Source organism: Fukomys damarensis, unplaced genomic scaffold (assembly GCF_012274545.1).
Source record: "Fukomys damarensis isolate Sample0158 unplaced genomic scaffold, DMR_v1.0_HiC HiC_scaffold_6, whole genome shotgun sequence".
In the NCBI taxonomy this organism is placed as follows: Eukaryota; Metazoa; Chordata; class Mammalia; order Rodentia; family Bathyergidae; genus Fukomys; species Fukomys damarensis.
In genome coordinates this window covers 16,294,523-16,313,716 of record NW_022900918.1, presented here as the reverse complement: position 1 = coordinate 16,313,716, position 19,194 = coordinate 16,294,523, and the positions used below count along the sequence as shown (strand labels likewise).

The window sequence follows — 19,194 nt, the reverse complement described above, 5'->3', positions numbered from 1 at the left end:
TAGACATCTTTGTAAATAAATCCAAGGTTAACCCATGATTACAGGAGGAAGCCAGTGAAGTAATTTATTCTAGAGTCAACTGATCTCTAGAGGCAACTGACTTCCCGATCACCACCCCTCAACCAGAATCTCAGTCCATAATCCACAGTGAAACAGAAGGCCTGCTCTGAGCTTCTGTCTAGAGTGACTTAATCAAAGCTTCCTCTGTTCCTACTAGGTAGAAACTAGAATGTTTTATTTCCTTGTGATAAAGCATTCTGTGCCTAATTGTGTCCCTTAAAATTAGGTGTCATCTAGGCCATTTTTAATTCCACTTACAGCAGAGAAGCTATTAGAGGCGCAAAGAACAGGTTGCCATGATCCTATTCTAACCTCCCTTCTCAAGGAACCTGCAGATCTGATGCCCAGCATGGAGCAGAACTTGTTTCAGGAGACATCTGGTACACCTGGTAAGGTAGCCTAGGTAGGAAACAAAAAGAGCAAGGATGTCATTAACGGCTTTCTCTTCTTTGCACAAATCTCAGGTACCAACTGTGCTCCCTGATAAGCAGGTGGGACACTTGAGCTTCAGTCAAGTCTAAGGTTAAGCAGCTCCACAACCCATCTTTGGCATTTCACAAAGATGCCTCTCAATAATCCATAAGGCACCTGAGGGAAAGACAGTGGCAATAGCTGTTTTATTGGTTAAGGGAAAAAGACTCAACTATATTAAACAGTGCTCCAATTCTGCTTGCTTTGCTTTGCAGGATTATGGAGAAAATAACTGCCGTCTCCGCACAAACAGTTCCACTGTTACAGTGCACCAGTGATGCAGCCTTGCAGAGCTATATTTCGGCAAAAGGCATGAAAGCCAGAAGGGTTCTCATTCAGAGGTCACAAAGCAGGACTCAGGAAGTGTTCATTAACCTTTTAAAATCTTTTATGTTTTTTCCCACCCCTGCCAAGAAATCTTATATCTGCATCATAATAGTTTTAATTTTCTATCAAATGGACACGAGCAGCTAGATATTAATAGGATACAATGATGAGAAAGGAACTGACAATACTGTCAGACCAAAATTCCAGGACCTCAATTCTGGAAAGAAATGTATTGTCACTCAAGATTTATTGCACTGGAACTTAACTTCCCCAAACTTACTGAGTAGCAGTCACTGGCCTTGATCATTCAAATAAGAATCCATTTGGTTCTCACAAGATTAGAGAAAAATATAGTTCAGATGTCTTTTTTAAAATTCATAATACTCATGTGTCAATCACGAAATTTTTAAATGGGTGAAAAATTTTTTGAGACAAGGTGCTGCCTAAGTCACTAAGTTGCCCATCCTGGGCTTGAAATTTCAATCCTCCTGCCTCAGTCTACCAAAGTGGAGGAGAAAGGGAGGGAAGGGGAGGGGAGGGGAGAGGGTGAGAGGGAAGGAGAGAGAGACAAAGAGAGGGAGGGAGGGGGAGAGGCAGGAGAGGGAAGGAGGAAGGGAGGGAGGGAGGGGAGGGAGGCAGAGAGAGGTGTTTAACTAGGAATTATGCACCTATACTATTCTCACACCTCTGAAGAGCTGGTACTTTCTAATATTCTATAGGCAGTTGCTAACCTCCAGATTTCACTTGAAGTCTGGGGAGACTTCCTTGCTGACCTTGTTATACTTCGGTAAAACTAAGAGAAAATAAACCATGCACTGTGTCACTCATGGTAAAGTGTTGGTTTAATTAAAATGAACATACACAAAAGGAATGGTAGAGTAACAAACTGGTTCTCAGATTCTGGAAACTCAAGGTGTGATTTTTTATCTTGCTGTCATCTCAGCTGTTAAGGGACAATAATCCATCTCTAGGTAGAGGATTTAGAATTTTTTAAAAAATGATCATCAATAAAATACATTTTTTAAGCAGACAGGTCAATGTCCCAAATCTAAAGCAAAAGTTAGAAAAAAAATCTACACAGAAAACATCAAAAAAGGAAAACAAGAAAATACGCTGAATTCAAAACAAACATTTTCTTTTTAATATTTAAGAAGTATGAAATGAGCTTTTCTTTTTTAACTCGAAGGAAGGTTTTGTACTTTAGGTCATATTAAAAACAAGCTCGGAATAAGATCTGACTTATGGTGAACCACTGATCTTTTGCAAAGCAGAAATGAGCACAAATATTTTCAGGAAGTTGACTGTTTCTGCGTTGATCAAAATGAAACTTTAATTTATCTCTTAACAACCGAGACAAGTTCAATGATGTTGCACATTCTAACCTAATTCCACACCAGAGCTGTTTCATCTCAAAGCTTAAAGAGTCTGCCATTTAAATGTGTCAGCGAAGCCAAGGTGGTAATAATCTATTTCAACTCTTAAAGTACTTTTCAAAAGGATGCACCACAGGTTCACATTTCCACATCTATACAACTTTATTAACAAATAAAATACACTGCCAGCATATTTTATATACGGGTAAGGGCACTCCTACAATAATTATCATCAAACAGTTGAACTTTATCAAGAATGAGGTTTCAAAAATAATAAACTAATATTTCATATAAATATTTGCGTTAAAGAATAAACAATTAAAATAACATTTAACAGAAGCTTTAAAATATAAAGTTGTTTATGATTTTCCATACGCTGGAATCATTAGAAAACAATTCCTACTTAAAAAAAAAAATTACTAAGTTTCTTCTACAGACTGAGTAGCCAGGAAAGACTGAACACAGTAATGGGCTCCCATCCCTACCCTGGTTCCTTGTCTCAAAGGGCAGGAAGTGATAGTCACTTTTCAGTATGGTAAAAAATATATTCAGGATGGTTAGATACCTTATCCTACAAATGAGGACACTTTTAGGAGAGAGAAAACAGGAAAACTGTATTGAAAACAAAACTTCTTAAGTATACACAGGATTTCATATTTTACATCAGATTCACTCTATTTTTGTGCTTTTTGAGCCAAAACAATTACGCTGAATTTTTCTCCAATCGGTATTCTAAACTCCACCTTTCCTGTTACAAGAGTTAACTTTGCTGTTTTTTGAAAGAGGGTCTTTCTGTATATTCCAAGTGGTCCTTGAACTCACTATGTAGCACAGGCTGGCATCAAAATCACACCTATCCTCCTACCTCAATCTCCTAAATACTGGGATTACAAGTGTGCACCAAGATGCCTGGCTAGATTATTGTTTAAAGGTTAAAATGTATAAACAACTTTAAAGGCATGTCTAAAATGGGATATAAGATGTCCAGGCAGGAGATTAGTATTTTTCTATTAAGCACAGATTTTTTTTTTGAGACAGGGTCTCACTATATAGTTGAGACTGAACTCACTATATAGCCCAGGCTAGTCTCAAACTCACAGTGATCCTCCTGCCTCAGCCTCCTGAGTGCTCGGATTACAGGCGTGTGCCACCACGCCCAACTAGAACAGATTTTTATTTTAACTTAGTGCAACAGGATTTAAATTTTTAAAAAAAAAATTTTTTTTTTTGGTACTGGGGATCAAACTCAGGTCCTTGTGCTTGTGAGGCAGGCAGCGGAACCACTGAGCTAAATTCCCAGCCCTAAATTTTAAATTTCTAATATCTACCCAGAATACACTATTAGAAAGGCATTTTCGCCTCAAAACAGCTTGTTGCACAACATGCAAATGGATTATCCTAGCCATTAACTACCTTATTCAAATAGAAAGCAATTTAAGACATTTTTGCATTAATTTCTAAGTCCCAGTTCACATTCATTCAAAAATGTTTAGACAGCCAATGAGACTACTGATTTTTAATCTTTAAGGCAGAGTGCAAAGGTGGTCAAGCACTCCTAAACAGTTGTTCAAGCTCACAGAAAATGAAGGGAAGTGCACAGGATCTGATAAATCTGGAAGAGAATGTTAAGTTTTTGGAAATAACATTTTGATGCCCCTGCTTGAATGATGAGATTAAAGGCTACCACTGAATTACACTCATCACAGGACAGTAAGTAACTTGTACATGTGAATTTTACAGAGTTGGGCGGGGGGAGCAAAAGCAAAAAAAAAAAAAAAAGCCAAGTTCTGCTGTTGGATCAAAAGTGACACTCTTATCTTCAGAAATTAAGTATGAGTACTGTAAAAATTAAAATTTTGACAAATTGGTGTTTGATAGCTGAGCTTCCCAAGAATTAAAAATTAACATGTATCAAAGCTTAATTTCATTTAAAGTTTAGTAAAAGAACAAAGTATAGGACTATAGGAAATGAGTAGGAGATAAAGAAGCTATCCATCATGAGTATGGATATGTTATTAGTAGAGTCTAATTTTAATTAATTTCCCAATTAGGCAACTAAATTAAATATTTTGTTTTCTTTACCCCATGATTTTGTTTTACTTCAAGAGGTGTAACACAGATACTTTAATCAACAATAAAAAATTCTACACAAGGGAGTAAAATGAATGAGGGAAAACAAAATATAGGAGGCTCAATTAGCAAACAAAACTGTATGTTTTATTTGTCAAAGATAATGAGAAAGTTAGAAAATACATAGAAATACAAGAGGTTATAAAGAATAATAAATTTTATTTTTTAAGAAATGAAAATGCCCCTGAATACTGAAGTGTAACTTTTAGTAGTAGTCAATGTCTAATAAACAATCAATTTTAATGTTCCATACAGCTACACTGATTTTTAAGTTTAAAAGATAATGTAATTCCCATCATTTGTAATACTGGCATTCAAAAAGCAAAAGTATCATGGGGGTTCGATGAAACAAAAAATGATCTGCAAGATGCAAAACGTAGTATTTACAAATTTAAAGCAGATTCCAGTTGTAATAATGATTATATTCTCACCACACACACATACACACCCCACCCCTATATTCCACACATTTTTAGAACTTGAAAATAGTTATTTTGTATCTCAGTTCAGGTTATGACTTTTTTACAAATTAATCCTACAATCATAAAGCAGGGAGCGATTAATAGAATAAGATTTGATTTGCTAAGCTTAACAAACATCTAAAGAAAAATTATTACAGTGAAACTGGAAGATATTTTATTGGCATTTTAAGAGACAAATGTAAATGAGAATCTTATTGGAAAATTAATTTTTAAAACTATCTTAAATGAAATAAATATAGTATCTAATACATTCTCTTCCCGTAAGAATCACTAAGATGGATAATTCTAAAAATCAAGCTTGTCATTTGAAAATCCCTAAAACTAGCATGTCCTTTAAAATTTTTTTTTCTTATGAAGGACATTTGATATTCCATTTTCTTAAAATTCATCCTAAAACAAATTCTAACACTCAAATTTTCTGAATTTAGTTCACTTAATTTAAAATTAATGAAAAGATAACTTGACAAAATTTCTAAGGAAACAATGTAAAAAGTAATTTATGCATGATTATTTACAATGTTTTCCTAAGTAATATCATATTCAAAAATTTTGACAAATCCTTTCAAACAGCACTGCAGTTTTAATAAACTTTATATATGACAAAGAATATTTCATGTGTAGAATTACTAGATGGATCGAAGAGCCAGAAGCTAAAGCATTTGACATGGTTGGTAATTTCATTTTCATTATACTTACAGTCAACTCAGAAGTCCATGGCATTAACATGCTGGAAGACTTTATCACTCAACTCTTTCAATTATATCTTAACACTGATTAGCCAAATATTACTGGACTTTACTCCTACAACTTTACAGTTTCTTCAAGTATATGTAAATTTTTAATGGGCACATATGCAAATGTGCAAACCAAATAACATAAATACTTAAACAAAGAACAGAAATGGTTTTTAAGCATAACCACCCTGCCATTTAATTTTGGCATCTTTTCTTCAGTAATTTGTCTTCTCTTAGTAATCTTCTATTCCACTAAAGTTGTGGATTTACAGATGACCTGGAAATTTCACATTGGTATAATAAAGGAATGTTGGGCTGATGCAATCTAGAGACAAAGAAAGAATTCCAATTAATGTGTAGTTAAGTTGTACTTACCTAAATTATACCACAATAAAATCCATTTTATATCAGTATTACATAAAATATGTAAATTCTTCTGATAAATATAAAGCACAAAACTTCTATAAGAGACCATCTAGAAAATACTTACATTATATTTTAGATTCTTCAAAATCTAAACTGATAAACACTACTCACAGAATATTCTAATTAGTAAAATTACTTTGCCTTTTCTCTTACTGCTAATACTGACAAATCTTAGTAACACCATTTGCAAAGATATTTTACTAGATAAAAAGAAAACATCTCTAGGGGTAAGGGGATCTTAATGGAATGTCCGAAGTGACACTTTAATACAAACCAGAAACAAAACTGTACCCCCATTGTGCTCTTCAGCAGAAATAAGTAAATTAGAAATGCTTATGAATAACCCATATAATTCTAAATAAATTTTAAACCACAAGATCACAAACCACACAAAATTACAATCATCCTTCAATCCGTAGGGATTATTCCAGGACCCCCACTGAATATAAAATTCTCAGAAGCTCAAGTACTTCATATAAGACAGTGTAGTATTTGCATACAACCTACATACATCATCTTGCACTCTTTTAAATCATCTCTAGATTACAAGTAATACCTAATACAATTTGTTTATTTTTTGCAGTACTGGGGATTAAACTCAGGACCTTGCACTTATGAGGCAGGCAATGACACCCCTGAGCTAAATCCTGGCCCACTAATACAATTTTAATGCTATGTAAATAGTTGTGATACTGTATTATTTAGCAAACAATAAAAAGGAAGTCTATACATGTTCAGCACAGATCTAATTTTTCTTTTTCAAGTATTTTCAATCCATGGCTAGTTAAAAACACAGATGTATAATCACAGTGTTTACTGTACTTAAATTACATTAATCCTGAAAAGTCTTAAAATCAGAATAAAGTGTTTCAGTAGATACTTTATGAGTTCTAATATTTTAAAGTTTAAATCACTTACAGATATGAATTATATAATACTTGCTTTGAAAATATGATAGAGAATGAAGATAAGAGGTTTCTTTAAGTAAGGATACCCCTGGCTGGTAAGTAAGTACTATGACTATACACATAGTCTCCTGACACTTGCTGGGTAATTAGTCAGATACAGGTGCTCATTTCTTTACAGTCCTCATTCATTCAAGATGTAGCTTTCATTACTGTAGAAAGTAACAAGCATTATGAAAACAGTAATGGAACTATTTTCACACACTTTTTTTTCCTTGATCCAGACTGCTAAATGACTGCATAACAAATTGTTTTTCAATACAGATTTTTTTCACCAGATGTCTACATGGATTTTACATTGTTTTATGCAAAATGAATATCCTTTCTGTGGAAGTACTTTGTCATATTTTGTTGTCAAGCCTTCATGCTTTGTGCTAGTATTTACTTCAAATACATCCATGGTTAATTTTTAAAAAGAAGTTTAAAAAGAATGATTTAAAGTTTTAGTTTACTAATGTACTTTAAGATTAAAATTTATGAAATTCAATTAAAAATTTTAAAAGTTACCTAAAAAGGTTTACAACCTACTACATTTCTTTCAATAAACTATTAATATGAAAATATACTGAACATGCTAATTTTGAGTAAAAATGATGAGTAAATATTAAGCATTTAATATTGCCAATTAAATGTGCATGAAGGAAATAAAGTCAATGTATTAGTATTTACCTCTACAATAAGAAGAAATATCTTGTTCTATGAGCAGCTGCCATACTTTCAGACATGTTTCTGACTTTTAGATAATTGACAAAGCCTCTGAAGAAAAGGAGAAGGCCTGAGAAGATTAAAATAATACAGTTACATTGTGTTCTTATGCAGAAAGGGGTAGATGCTTGATAAATGTAAAACAATTATAAATAAGACCCTTCGAGCTCCAGGAAGTTAATTTGCAGGATTACCATTTATTATGTAATGATGACTTCATCAATTTACTGCCATCCAGTCTTTCAATTTGTTCACTCTCAATGTACCAAAATCCAGAGTTAAAGAAAAATATACTTGTTAAAACATTTTACGCATTTATTAAATGATTTCTTTAAATAGCAAAGTCATCTAATGCATTTTACTTATTCCACTCATACAAATACAACTCAACTCACATCAAACTTTTCAATATAACTAATGATCAAACAAAAACATATTTATTCATACCAAGTATTCAACAGAATATATGCATAATTGCTAGCAATTAGAAAAAAGCAATAAGCTGGTCTAGCAATATCAAACACTTATGATCTGTGAAATATGTATTTGAAAATATACAGATTTTGTATGTTTTTAAAATTACGAATTCTTATTTTTAAGTAATAATACGAAACCACTGTAGAATAAAAAGACACAAAGAATCAGGAAAGAAGACTTGGGAGACAGTCACTGCAGTGATTTCTTAGATACATCTGAGATACCTATCACAGTCTTCTCTATAAAATAATATTTTAAAATAATAACCAATTAGGGCTGGGGATTTAGTTCAGTGGTTCCACCTCCTGCTTGGCAAGCACAAGGACCTGAGTTTGATCCCCGGTACTGAAAAAAAAATCTTTTTTGTATCACAGGTATTTCAATAATAAAAAAACCACTGCTTGCAAAAAGCTTCAAAGTTTCAGATGAAAAATATTACATATGTAGAAAAATGTTATCATTATTAGTATATGCCTTTAAAATAGTAAGCATACAATTCGTAGGCAAACAACTTATTAACTCCAGTAAACACATAAAACAGAGAACAAAAGTAAAAACAGAAGCTATATATATGTACAACTTTCCTCACTAGGAGGAAAAGTGCCTGTGAATTTAAAATACAAAATCCAAAACTAAATTTGTCCCTCAAACACATGACAATAATCAAAACACTAAAAAAAGGGAGCATGTTTGTAATAAATCAAAAAGAGAGAAAAATGTACACATAATGATTTAAATGGGGCATTAATTTCAGCTAAATCCAATCCCATCTGCTTCCTATATCCAAGTCCCTCCATTCGTGACTTCCTCTTTCTAAATTCTACCCTCATCCCTTCCAGATGCTTTTCAAAGATAATGTTATTGTTTCCAAAATGCAGAAGTATTACTGAAAAATGTAAACCAAAATTATTTGTGAGATCCCTCCTTTTGTCTATGAAGTTACTATTTCTAAGGCATTGTGTTCTGCTCATGCATTTTTTTTCCATTGTCTTACACTTTCACTATTTTTTAAAATTGAGTTTATTGGTACATTTTAGGTATACAGTACAGTTACATTCATCATTGGGATCTTGTACCTTTACATGACAGGTCTTTGTTCTCATTTTTCCCTCTTGTCCCTGCCCTCCCTTCACCCTGGGGAGGGGAGGAGGGGGTGAAGGCAGTGCTCATGCATTTTTTAAATTAAGCCAATTCATATCTAAAACCCCATCATTTGGTGGATGCTGCTTTTCAGCATTCTACAATGTACTCAACATTCTTTTGAGTGTATGAGAGCAACATTTTTGTTATTGATTAAATTTTCACATTCCTAAGTAAAATGCTAGATTATGGCTCTAATGAGAAGTCTGCTATGGACTATACCCCATAGTTATCTTTCTAAGTAATGTATATAGCAAGTAAGTATACTCAATTTATATGTTTAGCTAACAGACTTTATATTTTTCTCATCTTTAGGTAAAAAATTCAATAAATGGCATATAACTCAGGTAATCTGAATATAATTAACAACATGAAACAGGCTTAACCCTTACAAAAGTCTGACTTCCCAACATACAACACTAGAGAAACTGCACTATTGTTATTAGAGAAAGAATTTGGTGATTACCAAGAATTTATGCTTCCTGAACCTCATTAATATCCAGAGGCATGACTTCAGATCACAAAGAGAAGACTGCCACCTACTGAAATGCTATTACTTTCGGATGGAAGTATTTTAAGTAGAAGCAAACCACATTCTTCATGTCAGTAAACATCAGAAAGATGGATTAAAAGTATAAATATGATTTTTAAGAGTAACTTAATTATCATACATATCAACTGAAGATCCATTAACTTCATCAATATTAATAAAAACATGCCATGTAAGACAACACAACAGTGATCATTAGGTATGAAGTCCTTTCTTCCATATGCCTGGCTGATTAATGATTAGTGCAGTGCACATTTCAAAAGCAGAAAGAATGTCTTCATGATCCAAAAATTAGAGAATGCACAGCATGCCCAAACTATCCTATGTGCAAACTAAATCTTCATATCCTAAGATTATGAAAAGAAATTATGCATGTATATTTTCCAAGATAACCAAGATAAATAATGAAGGCAATTATTTTTAATCATATTAAAATATTCAAATAAAATTTTATAGCATTCCATTATCATTCAACCGCTGATTTTTTATATTGACAGCCTCTGCATTTTAAATGAGATATCTAGTGTGCAAAAAAATTAACTGAAATGCTAAGATGAATATTTATACATGAGAATTTTACAGCAGAACAATTATTTCCACATAGTTATAACCGGATTTATACCTTATAGTTTTAGGAAGTACCGAAGTTAAACTAAAATAAGTTAAACTAAAATGTAGTAAAAACAAACTTACCAAGTACAAGAAATATCCACCAAAGCCAATACTGTCCATTGAAATATCCAGTAAAATAATCAGAAAACTATGGAGTAAACATAAATATATTAACCCTATTTACATACCTAAATTTGAAAATTGTCAATTACCCTTAGCTTCAGAATAATTTACTTCAATATTTTTAACACTTAAAAACAGTACAAAGATGAAGTAAATAAAATATATTCAATGATTTACATTAATATGCATATATTTGAGAAAAATCTTATGCAATAGCAAATAAACATATAAAATAGTTTAAATTAAAAAAAAGATCAAAGTGCTTGCAAGAAAAGTAAATGCCACATATCTGAGTCAAACATTTTTTTCACTAAAGAGTTCACATGTCAGTTCTTTTTCCATAATCTCTCAAAGCTACAACGCCCACCCCAAACATACTACAGCAACCTGCTGCTTTAGATATTAACACCAAAAGCCACATTAGTTTAATCTTATCAGATAGGGATGTTCTGGTGACCCCTATATAGAAGAGCTTTTGACCTTCTGTACACCCCCTACTGCTAATCACTGCCAAAAATACTAGGCACATAAAGACTCCCAAAAGTCATTGGAGTCTTTTTATTTTCCAAATAGATGCACTCTGATTCAGTCCCCAACAGTGAGCTGAGAACAGCGAAATGAACTTTGAAGTGGCGTTTCAACAGTTCCTATTAGTGGCTGTGGTAGACAGTTTTATACTCTGTGATGTGGGAATATGAATGGAGCAGATGGAAAGCAGGGTTTGATGGTACAGGACACAGGTATCTTTTCCTTAATTAGGCTGTAGACATCATACTTCATTAAGTTTAGAAAGTTTAAAAGAATCAATCTAGTTTTCTTCAAAGCTGTTCATACATAATTCTTTACTATTCCTTCCCTGTCTACTTAGCACCTAAATAATGCCTCTAAAATTACTTTTCTAAATGTTTCAGTCTACTGAAACATTACAGTCTACTCAAAAACTATTAAAAAATAACTTTTTTATTTACCTTCTTTCAACTGTTCTCGAAACTAAATCTTAACTAAAAATAATTTTGTTGAAAGAGGATTTGTGCTTGATCTGAAATTAAAAGTATTTCCAACTATGTATTAGTAACTTCCATAAAAGCTTTAAAAGATTATAGTTTTGGTAATAACAAAAATATAAATTACAAATGAGAGCATATTAACTAAAGATTGTATAAATTTATTTCTTAAAGTTTTTAAAGTATTTTCTCTGGATTTGTTTTTAATTGATAAATCATAATCTACAGTCTTAGATTGAGTTCTAGAAAATCCAAAGACTGAAAACTTCAAAGTACGATTAAAGCTGTAAATGTCATACCTTTAAAAAATGCATAATTTGAAAATTGCTTATAAAATAGGACAGTACTATGCTACTTTTTAATAAAATGACTAACAATCAAAGTTTCATAAAGGTCTAAGACGCTATAAGAACAAAGAATAAAAAGCCAAAACAGTACATTTTTAACTTTCTGAGTATGGTACCCAATGAGTCACCCAGAAAATCAGGAAGTATTCTTCACCAAAAATATCCTAAAGCTACTTTTCAGTCTCAAATGAATAAATAATTATCTTCACCTTTAAGTCAAAGAGACTCATTATTTTAAAAGGATAGGTAAGTAAGCTTTGGCCTCATTACTTGAGCTATCAAAAATGTTTTAAAATACTAAAATCACAGGGCTGAGGCAAGTTGTTGTCTTGTTTAGAAAAAGACCATGTTGATTGGCCAATCACTGGTTCTAGAAATCAAGTTTTGGAAAATAAATTAACCAACCTTAAGAATGTATCTTTTTTTATGAATAATATATCAGTATTTTATTATTTCTACCCTATCTTTCAAAAAGAACTTGTTAATTTTTAATAAAACATATATGCAAATTTTTACTAAATATAGTAAAGGACCAATTAGAATAAAGCACTAAGAAAAACATGATATTCTTTTATTACTATAGTAAAACTACTGAACATTTAAGTATTACAAGCAAAGTTCTAAACCATAATTATTTTGCCTCAAAGGCGTTCAAGAATGAGATACATAGATGCATTTTTAAATAAACAATAAAAACAGCAAAAGCCTTAAGCTGAAGTAATATCAGAATTTTGGACTAAAGATATTTAAACAAAATCCAAGATTCATGGCAGCTAAGAAATGAAAGAAAAAAAAATGCAGTAGTATGATTTATAAAATACTAACCAATTAATAAATGAAACAACAGACTTCTGGAGAAAACATTTCTTTTAGCATAAACTCTAGAGGAATTTATGGGATAGGGCATTACATAAAAGGCTAATTGAATTGAGATCAAGGTAAATTCTAATTCATGTGCAAATTGTGGGACTTTAGGCAAGTTTTTTTTAAATTCTTAATTCCATCATCAATAAATGGTGGAATGATTACCAGCATCAAAGACATAGATTGGTTTAAAGAAATTGTTTGTAATAAATTAAGCCTGAACAGCTGATGAATGACAGTTATTATTCTATAAAAGAGATTTTTAAAACTCCTTTTCACATCAATTCTCAGTACATATTAACTGGTATTAATGCTAGCCTCAACTCAGCAAATACATTTAAAGGAAAATTAAGTAGCCCTCATAATTGAACAATGTTAATATATACCTTATAAATCTTATCACATTAATCAGATTTGATTACTAGGTCATCTGACTCCTTTCAACCTGGAATTCTAGGAGAAAATCAGGTTCTTAAGACCTTGAAGGCGTAAGTTATACACAACAGATTTTCTTTTTTGCATCTAGAATGACCCTAGCAATCTGCCAACTTTGGGACTACTGAGAAGGTAGTTCTCAAATCATTTTCTTTGTTTTGTGCTTTAGATAAGCACTACCATTTAATAATAGGAATCATTCTATTAATAGTGTAGCTAAGGTTGGACATACCTAGCTCCAAATCTTTGGAGATTTATCTCAAAGTTATGAACTTCTGCAAGGGCAGGAGTTTTGCACTTTATCTTTGTATATTCTGCAACATCTAACAGACTTCCACTCATGGTAGAAACTCACTCGTCTTTTGAAATAAAATTCAAAATTGAGTCTTACAACAGTTCAGATTTTAATCATCTTGTAAGAAACAAGTCCACACGTCTAAACAATAATCAACAGATGAGTAATCAAAACCTGTGATCCGATCTGAACTAACACAGGGTCTGACAAGATTACTCAAACCTTGAGAAGCTATAAAAGAAATTTTACAATAGTGAACAATATGTTATATCCACAGTAGTACGATTTATGTAATGGGTACTTTTTATTCAAATGAATAATCCAGAACCATTATGAAAGTGTCTGAAGAATTTAAGGGATGACAATATATTAGGATCTGTGATTGTATTTAAAACTTCTAAAGGATTGAGCTCATTCAAGTAAAAGTCAATGTTTAAGTAAATATGCCTCGTAGAATTTATATATTTTAATCTTTTAATCATATAATAGCATTGAAAATGTATGGTAACTTTTCAAAAGACTTAGTAAAACAATGATCAAAGAAAGCCACTCTTAATCATTCCCTTTGCCTAGGCATTTGTCTAAAAAGCTAGAACAAGTATTTGTGAAAAGAAGCCCAAAAAGGGTCTTCAAGAGCCAAAGTAAAGGTTAGGGAATAATATGATAATAGCACTAATGCGTATGTAATTTTTATAGAAAACTATTTGAGACTAGGAAAGTTGATGAGATGGAAAAAGAAAAGGATGTTTCACTGTTTACCTAAACACCGTAAGTGTTAAGAAAAAGGCAGATAGGGATTTCAGGGGACAACAAAAATATGAAAAAGCTTAGAAATAATGTAATGGAAAGAAAAAAGATGAGTTCTGGTAGCTACTTCATAAGCTTTTACTTTTACTTCTGAGCTGAGTGTTATCAAAAAAGAGAACATATTAAGCTTACAGTTTATAAAGCAATAGAAATTTGTTTTTATCTTTTAGTCATGCTTGCACTGTATCAAAATAGTAGTAGACATGTTTTCCAAGCACATATACTTGTGCAGTAACTGGGCAATGCTCTGTACTTTGCACAACTCATTAAAACTCTGTGAGATAGCCTACTGGAAGAAACTAATGCACAGATTTTTAAAAAGATGAAATTCAAATTAACTTTTTATGATTTCAAAGTTATTTCTACTATATTAACAACCTCTCATAGTTATAAAATGTTCACACCAGAGACTATCATAAAGTATATAATTATAAGCTTTGAAGTCATGCACATAAAGGGAACATTTATGAATCACTCAGCAAATTCTGTACCTTCATATTCTAGAGATAAGAGAGATACAAGCTGCTATGACACTCACCCTCACAATAAGGATCCATTTGATCAATGAAAGGCCAAATCCACAGATAGCACCATACCTTCCGGCTATAGTATTGGTGATACAGAAGGATAAACAAAATCCAAGCCAGTTGAATATAAATGCCACTAAAAGCAAGAGAAACAGGTCTTTTAATCCTAATATGGAAAGTAATACAGACATAATATTAACCAGCTATAGAGCCTTCAACGATAACAGCCAGGAATGATACGTGCGACATGCTCTCACTACCACTGATATTAACAATGCTTCACTGCTTAAAAAGCAGTTTCTTTTCTTTTAACTCTATTAAGTAAACCTTGTTTATAGACAGATGGGTAAGCTGGGTTTCTTGTAAGTTTGGTCAGCAAGAATCAATTTCTCTTTCTTTCTGTTTTTTTTTTTTTGGTACTGGGGATCAAACTTGGAACTTGGGTCTTTGTGCTCCCAAGGCAGCTGGCGGAACCACTGAGCTAAATCCCCAGCCCTAAGAAGTGATTTCTTAAAGCTTATCACCAGGTAAATGCGTGAAGCCAGCTAAACACCAGATCCTACTGCATCTTCCATGTACTCCCACCCCAAAGAGTTCATTCAACCTAAGTAACTAGTCAACAAAGTTGGCTTTTTTAAAAAAGATAAAGCAAAACAATAAAGCATAACAGTTCATAACAAATATCCTATGGGCGTCTTAAGGTCTAATCCTAATTCTCAGATGTTACTATCTTGTATGCCCTTAAAATCCGTAACCCCATCTAAGAGCTATATTAAGACACAGCTGTACATGAACAGAACAAGGCACCAAAGTATGGTTGTTGTTGTTCTTTTCAATATGTGTGGGGTCTGTGACCTTTCAGGAACACTAGCTTTTGTAAATGGCAGGTTTTCAAAACAATTTATGGAATAAAGATGTTCAACATCATAATCATTAGAGAAATGCATCATTAGACACAACTACACACCTATTAGTCTAAAATTTTAAAATCTGTCAATACCAAATGTTAATCTCATTTACTGCTGGTAGGAACACAAAATGGTACTGTGGAGACAAGTCTGGCAATTTCTTTTAAGTCAGATTTACATTTCAAAACACTTTCAAAGTTACAAATAATGTGATTTCTCTTTGTGATTCCCTGTAGTCTAAAACAGGAATGATATGAATGATTAATTCCTATTTACAACAGCATGTTCGCATGAAGATTCTCATGCACATGCAAGAAATGGCTGTACTTAGGGGGAAAAAATATTCTAAACAGATCCAAACACAGTTCATTGTATTTTAAAGCACTAGAACTCAAAGTTGTTTCCATAGACTGTCAATTACCCTTTATATTAAATCTTAATCTAGAGCCCAATTAACTGAACAACTAAATTCTATTTCTTCTTCTTCTTCTTTTTTTTTTTGTTTTGTTTTGTTTTGTTTTGTACTGGGGATCGAACTCTAGTCCTTGCACTTGCAAGGCAGGCAGCAGAATCACTGAGCTAAATCCCTGATCTATTTCATTACTTTAAATATTTTCTTAAAATTAAGATCAGAGATATTCAAGTTAGGTATGTACATCAAATACTTTCTAATACTAAAGTTTTATGAAAAGCAAAAACATTATTAAAGGATAATTTTTTCCTTTACAATTTCTGAACAAGAACAGGTACTTGGCATTATCAACTTTAAATGTAAACTCTTAGGTTATATGACATAAGCAAATGATATAGTTGAAAATAGTGGCAAAAATAAATCTTATAAATGTTAATTAAAATATAACATTCACTATGATTTTATTTGTGCAAATGCAACCTCAAATGCTTATGGAAACTATTTCCAGATTTTTCACAACAGTACTTAAGCATTGAAAATATAGCAAGTTGTAGTTTGGAGAATAGCCACTAGACGGCAGTAACTACAAATAAATCTACACTTACTAAAGCAAGCTCAACCCACTCTCCTAAAAGAAAATGAAGGTAAAAACTACAATTTCACTCATAGTATTTTGCAATTCTGTAGACTAGGAAGCATAAAAATAAGGTGTAGAAACATTAGTAAAAATTAAGTAAAATATTTTATATTAAATCTTTAAATATCTGTATATTTGTGTTTATATTAATATACTGCCATTGACCAAAAATGAACTGATATGTAATTCAGCAAGCATTTACAACATTTACATTAGTGACATGTTTTCAACTCTAGAATAAGGATTAAAAAGACTGGAGTTGGGCCGGGTATTTAGTCAGTGGTTCTGCCACCTGCCTCACAAGCTCAAGGACTGAGTTCTAGTACCAAAAAAAAAAAGACTGGAGTTAAATGAAATAGAGAAATAAGAACTAAGCTTGAAGACTAACAATCTAGTTAGATTGTACCAAATAACATGCTTTTATTCCCAAGAAACAGTTATACATACTACAAAAAGTACAATGAATTTAGATTATTTTATAATTAGGATTCCTTAAAAGACACAACCATGAAAGGAATTAATGTTTAAGTTACTCTTTTAGTAAGCAAAATAAGTGGGAAATTTTTTATTGATATAAAGCATATCTAAGTGAACTTAAAACTAAGATAAAAAATAAGGTTAACCAGCCTCACAGTACAAAATGGTAATCATTAATAACCAAAAAGCTCATTTCCTTTTCATTAAAAATTGCAACTAAAACCAAATTAAGATTTAAATACTACGTACATGTATTATTTGATTGGCAACTTGAATATAGTGCAATAAATAAACTTGAGAAAGATAGCTGCTTGTCCACACCCTTTCCCCACCTCTGTTCTTCAGCAGATGAAATAAAGAAGTGAAGTGAGACAGCATTTCAAAATGGAAAAGGTTAAGTGAACTCAAAAATAACTCCACATACATAAAGTATGATTTTCTTTTTGGGGTACTGGGGATTGAACTCAGGACCTTGTGCTGGCAAAGCAAGTGCAGCAGTTCCACTGAGCTAAATCCCTGGCGCTATGATTTTCTATGTTTAAAGATGAATGTTGGGCTTAATGGTGCATGCCTATACTCTTATCATTTGGGAGGCTCAGGCAGGAGGACTGCAACAAGTTTCAGGCCATCCTGGACTACAACAGTGAATTGTAGGCCAGGCTGGAATACACAGAAAGATCCTGTCTCAAAAAAAAAAAGAAAAAGGAATTGGAATTTTGCAAGAATATTGGGACTTCTGAGCTTCTAACTATGCACCATTCTTACTGACACTATTGTGGCAACCCCGAGTACCTCCTTTTTTTCTGGCTTAAGGATGCTCGAGGCCTCCTGGGCACTGGAAGCCTTCTGCCACAAAAGCAGAATGTAGTTTCCTTCTATATATTCCTACAGCAAAGAATAGACATCAGTATTGCAGCATTTCTCTTCCAAAATGTTTACCTTTTAGTTGTCCATATCTAGCATAAGGGCTGCAACACATAATTATCCAATAAGTGTTAAATAAAAGCTAGACTCTATTCATTAGTTCACCATTAACATTTTAAATAAAGTCACACGCTAATAATGTTTTATTTACGATGTAATTTTTTGGCTTTTTGTATTTCCTTATTTTAGTCCATCAGTGCACACGGGCAGTACAGTGTTTACATGCCCCGTGTGGAGTGGATGAATACACAGAATACGCCTTCATCCAGCCCTTCACACCCTCTCTCTCCCTGCCCCACTTGTTGACTCCCTGCCTTTCTGCATGCGTGCCGGAAGTGCACATTTACACTCCTTGTGAGGAGCTGGTACCTGGACAGAACACCTCCCAATTCCTTCTTTCATCCCTTCTCCCATCTTTTTCCCTCCCTCCATGCTTGATCTCCTTGGAGAACAATCTGTCTCCCTACTTCCTGTTATCTATCTTTATTTTGCTCTTTACTATTATTCTGAGGTTCTCATATAAGAGAAACCATGTGATATTTAAACTGTGTGTCTGATTGACATCACTTTATGGTCTCAAGGTGCATCATCTTCCTACAAATGATTCAAGTTTATTCTCCTTCAGATGATTTTGGTTTAAATGCACAAGAGTGTAGAAAGATGACTTACTAAAAAACGCCAGCATGAAAATGCCGTCGTTGCCCACTCTGAGCTGGTCAGCGTCACTGAAGTCATCCCTTGGTGGACACTCCTCCTCCTGATTCTGTAAAACGTAACAGCAGAAAAGCTCGCTAAGTTAATTATGTCACCTTACACTTAACAGTAAAAGCTTCAATAAAATATGTTCTCAACTTGTACACAAAGTTAAATAAGTACAGGTTTTTTTTTTCAGCTGCCTACCTGCCTGCCTGTCTGCGATCACCCGGCGGCGTGCGCGGGAGCTCCCGGCCTGCGCGACAACAGACCCAGGAAGGAAGGTAGC

At 32.9% G+C, this 19,194-nt stretch overlaps 1 protein-coding gene across 1 annotated transcript in view; it reads right to left on the bottom strand.

Annotated features, from left to right (window-relative positions):
• Positions 1-3,488: 3,488 nt before the first annotated feature.
• Positions 3,489-19,194, bottom strand: part of Ndfip2 (Nedd4 family interacting protein 2) — a 77,282-nt gene continuing 61,576 nt past the window's right edge. Inside the window, exons 4-8 of the mRNA XM_033760929.1 lie at positions 18,882-18,975; positions 14,866-14,990; positions 10,534-10,600; positions 7,638-7,743; positions 3,489-5,902 (exon numbers count right to left, since the gene is read on the bottom strand). Of these exons, the coding sequence (XP_033616820.1) occupies positions 7,640-7,743; positions 10,534-10,600; positions 14,866-14,990; positions 18,882-18,975 (390 nt within the window). The 3' untranslated portion in view covers positions 3,489-5,902; positions 7,638-7,639. The remainder of the gene's footprint in view (positions 5,903-7,637; positions 7,744-10,533; positions 10,601-14,865; positions 14,991-18,881; positions 18,976-19,194) is intronic.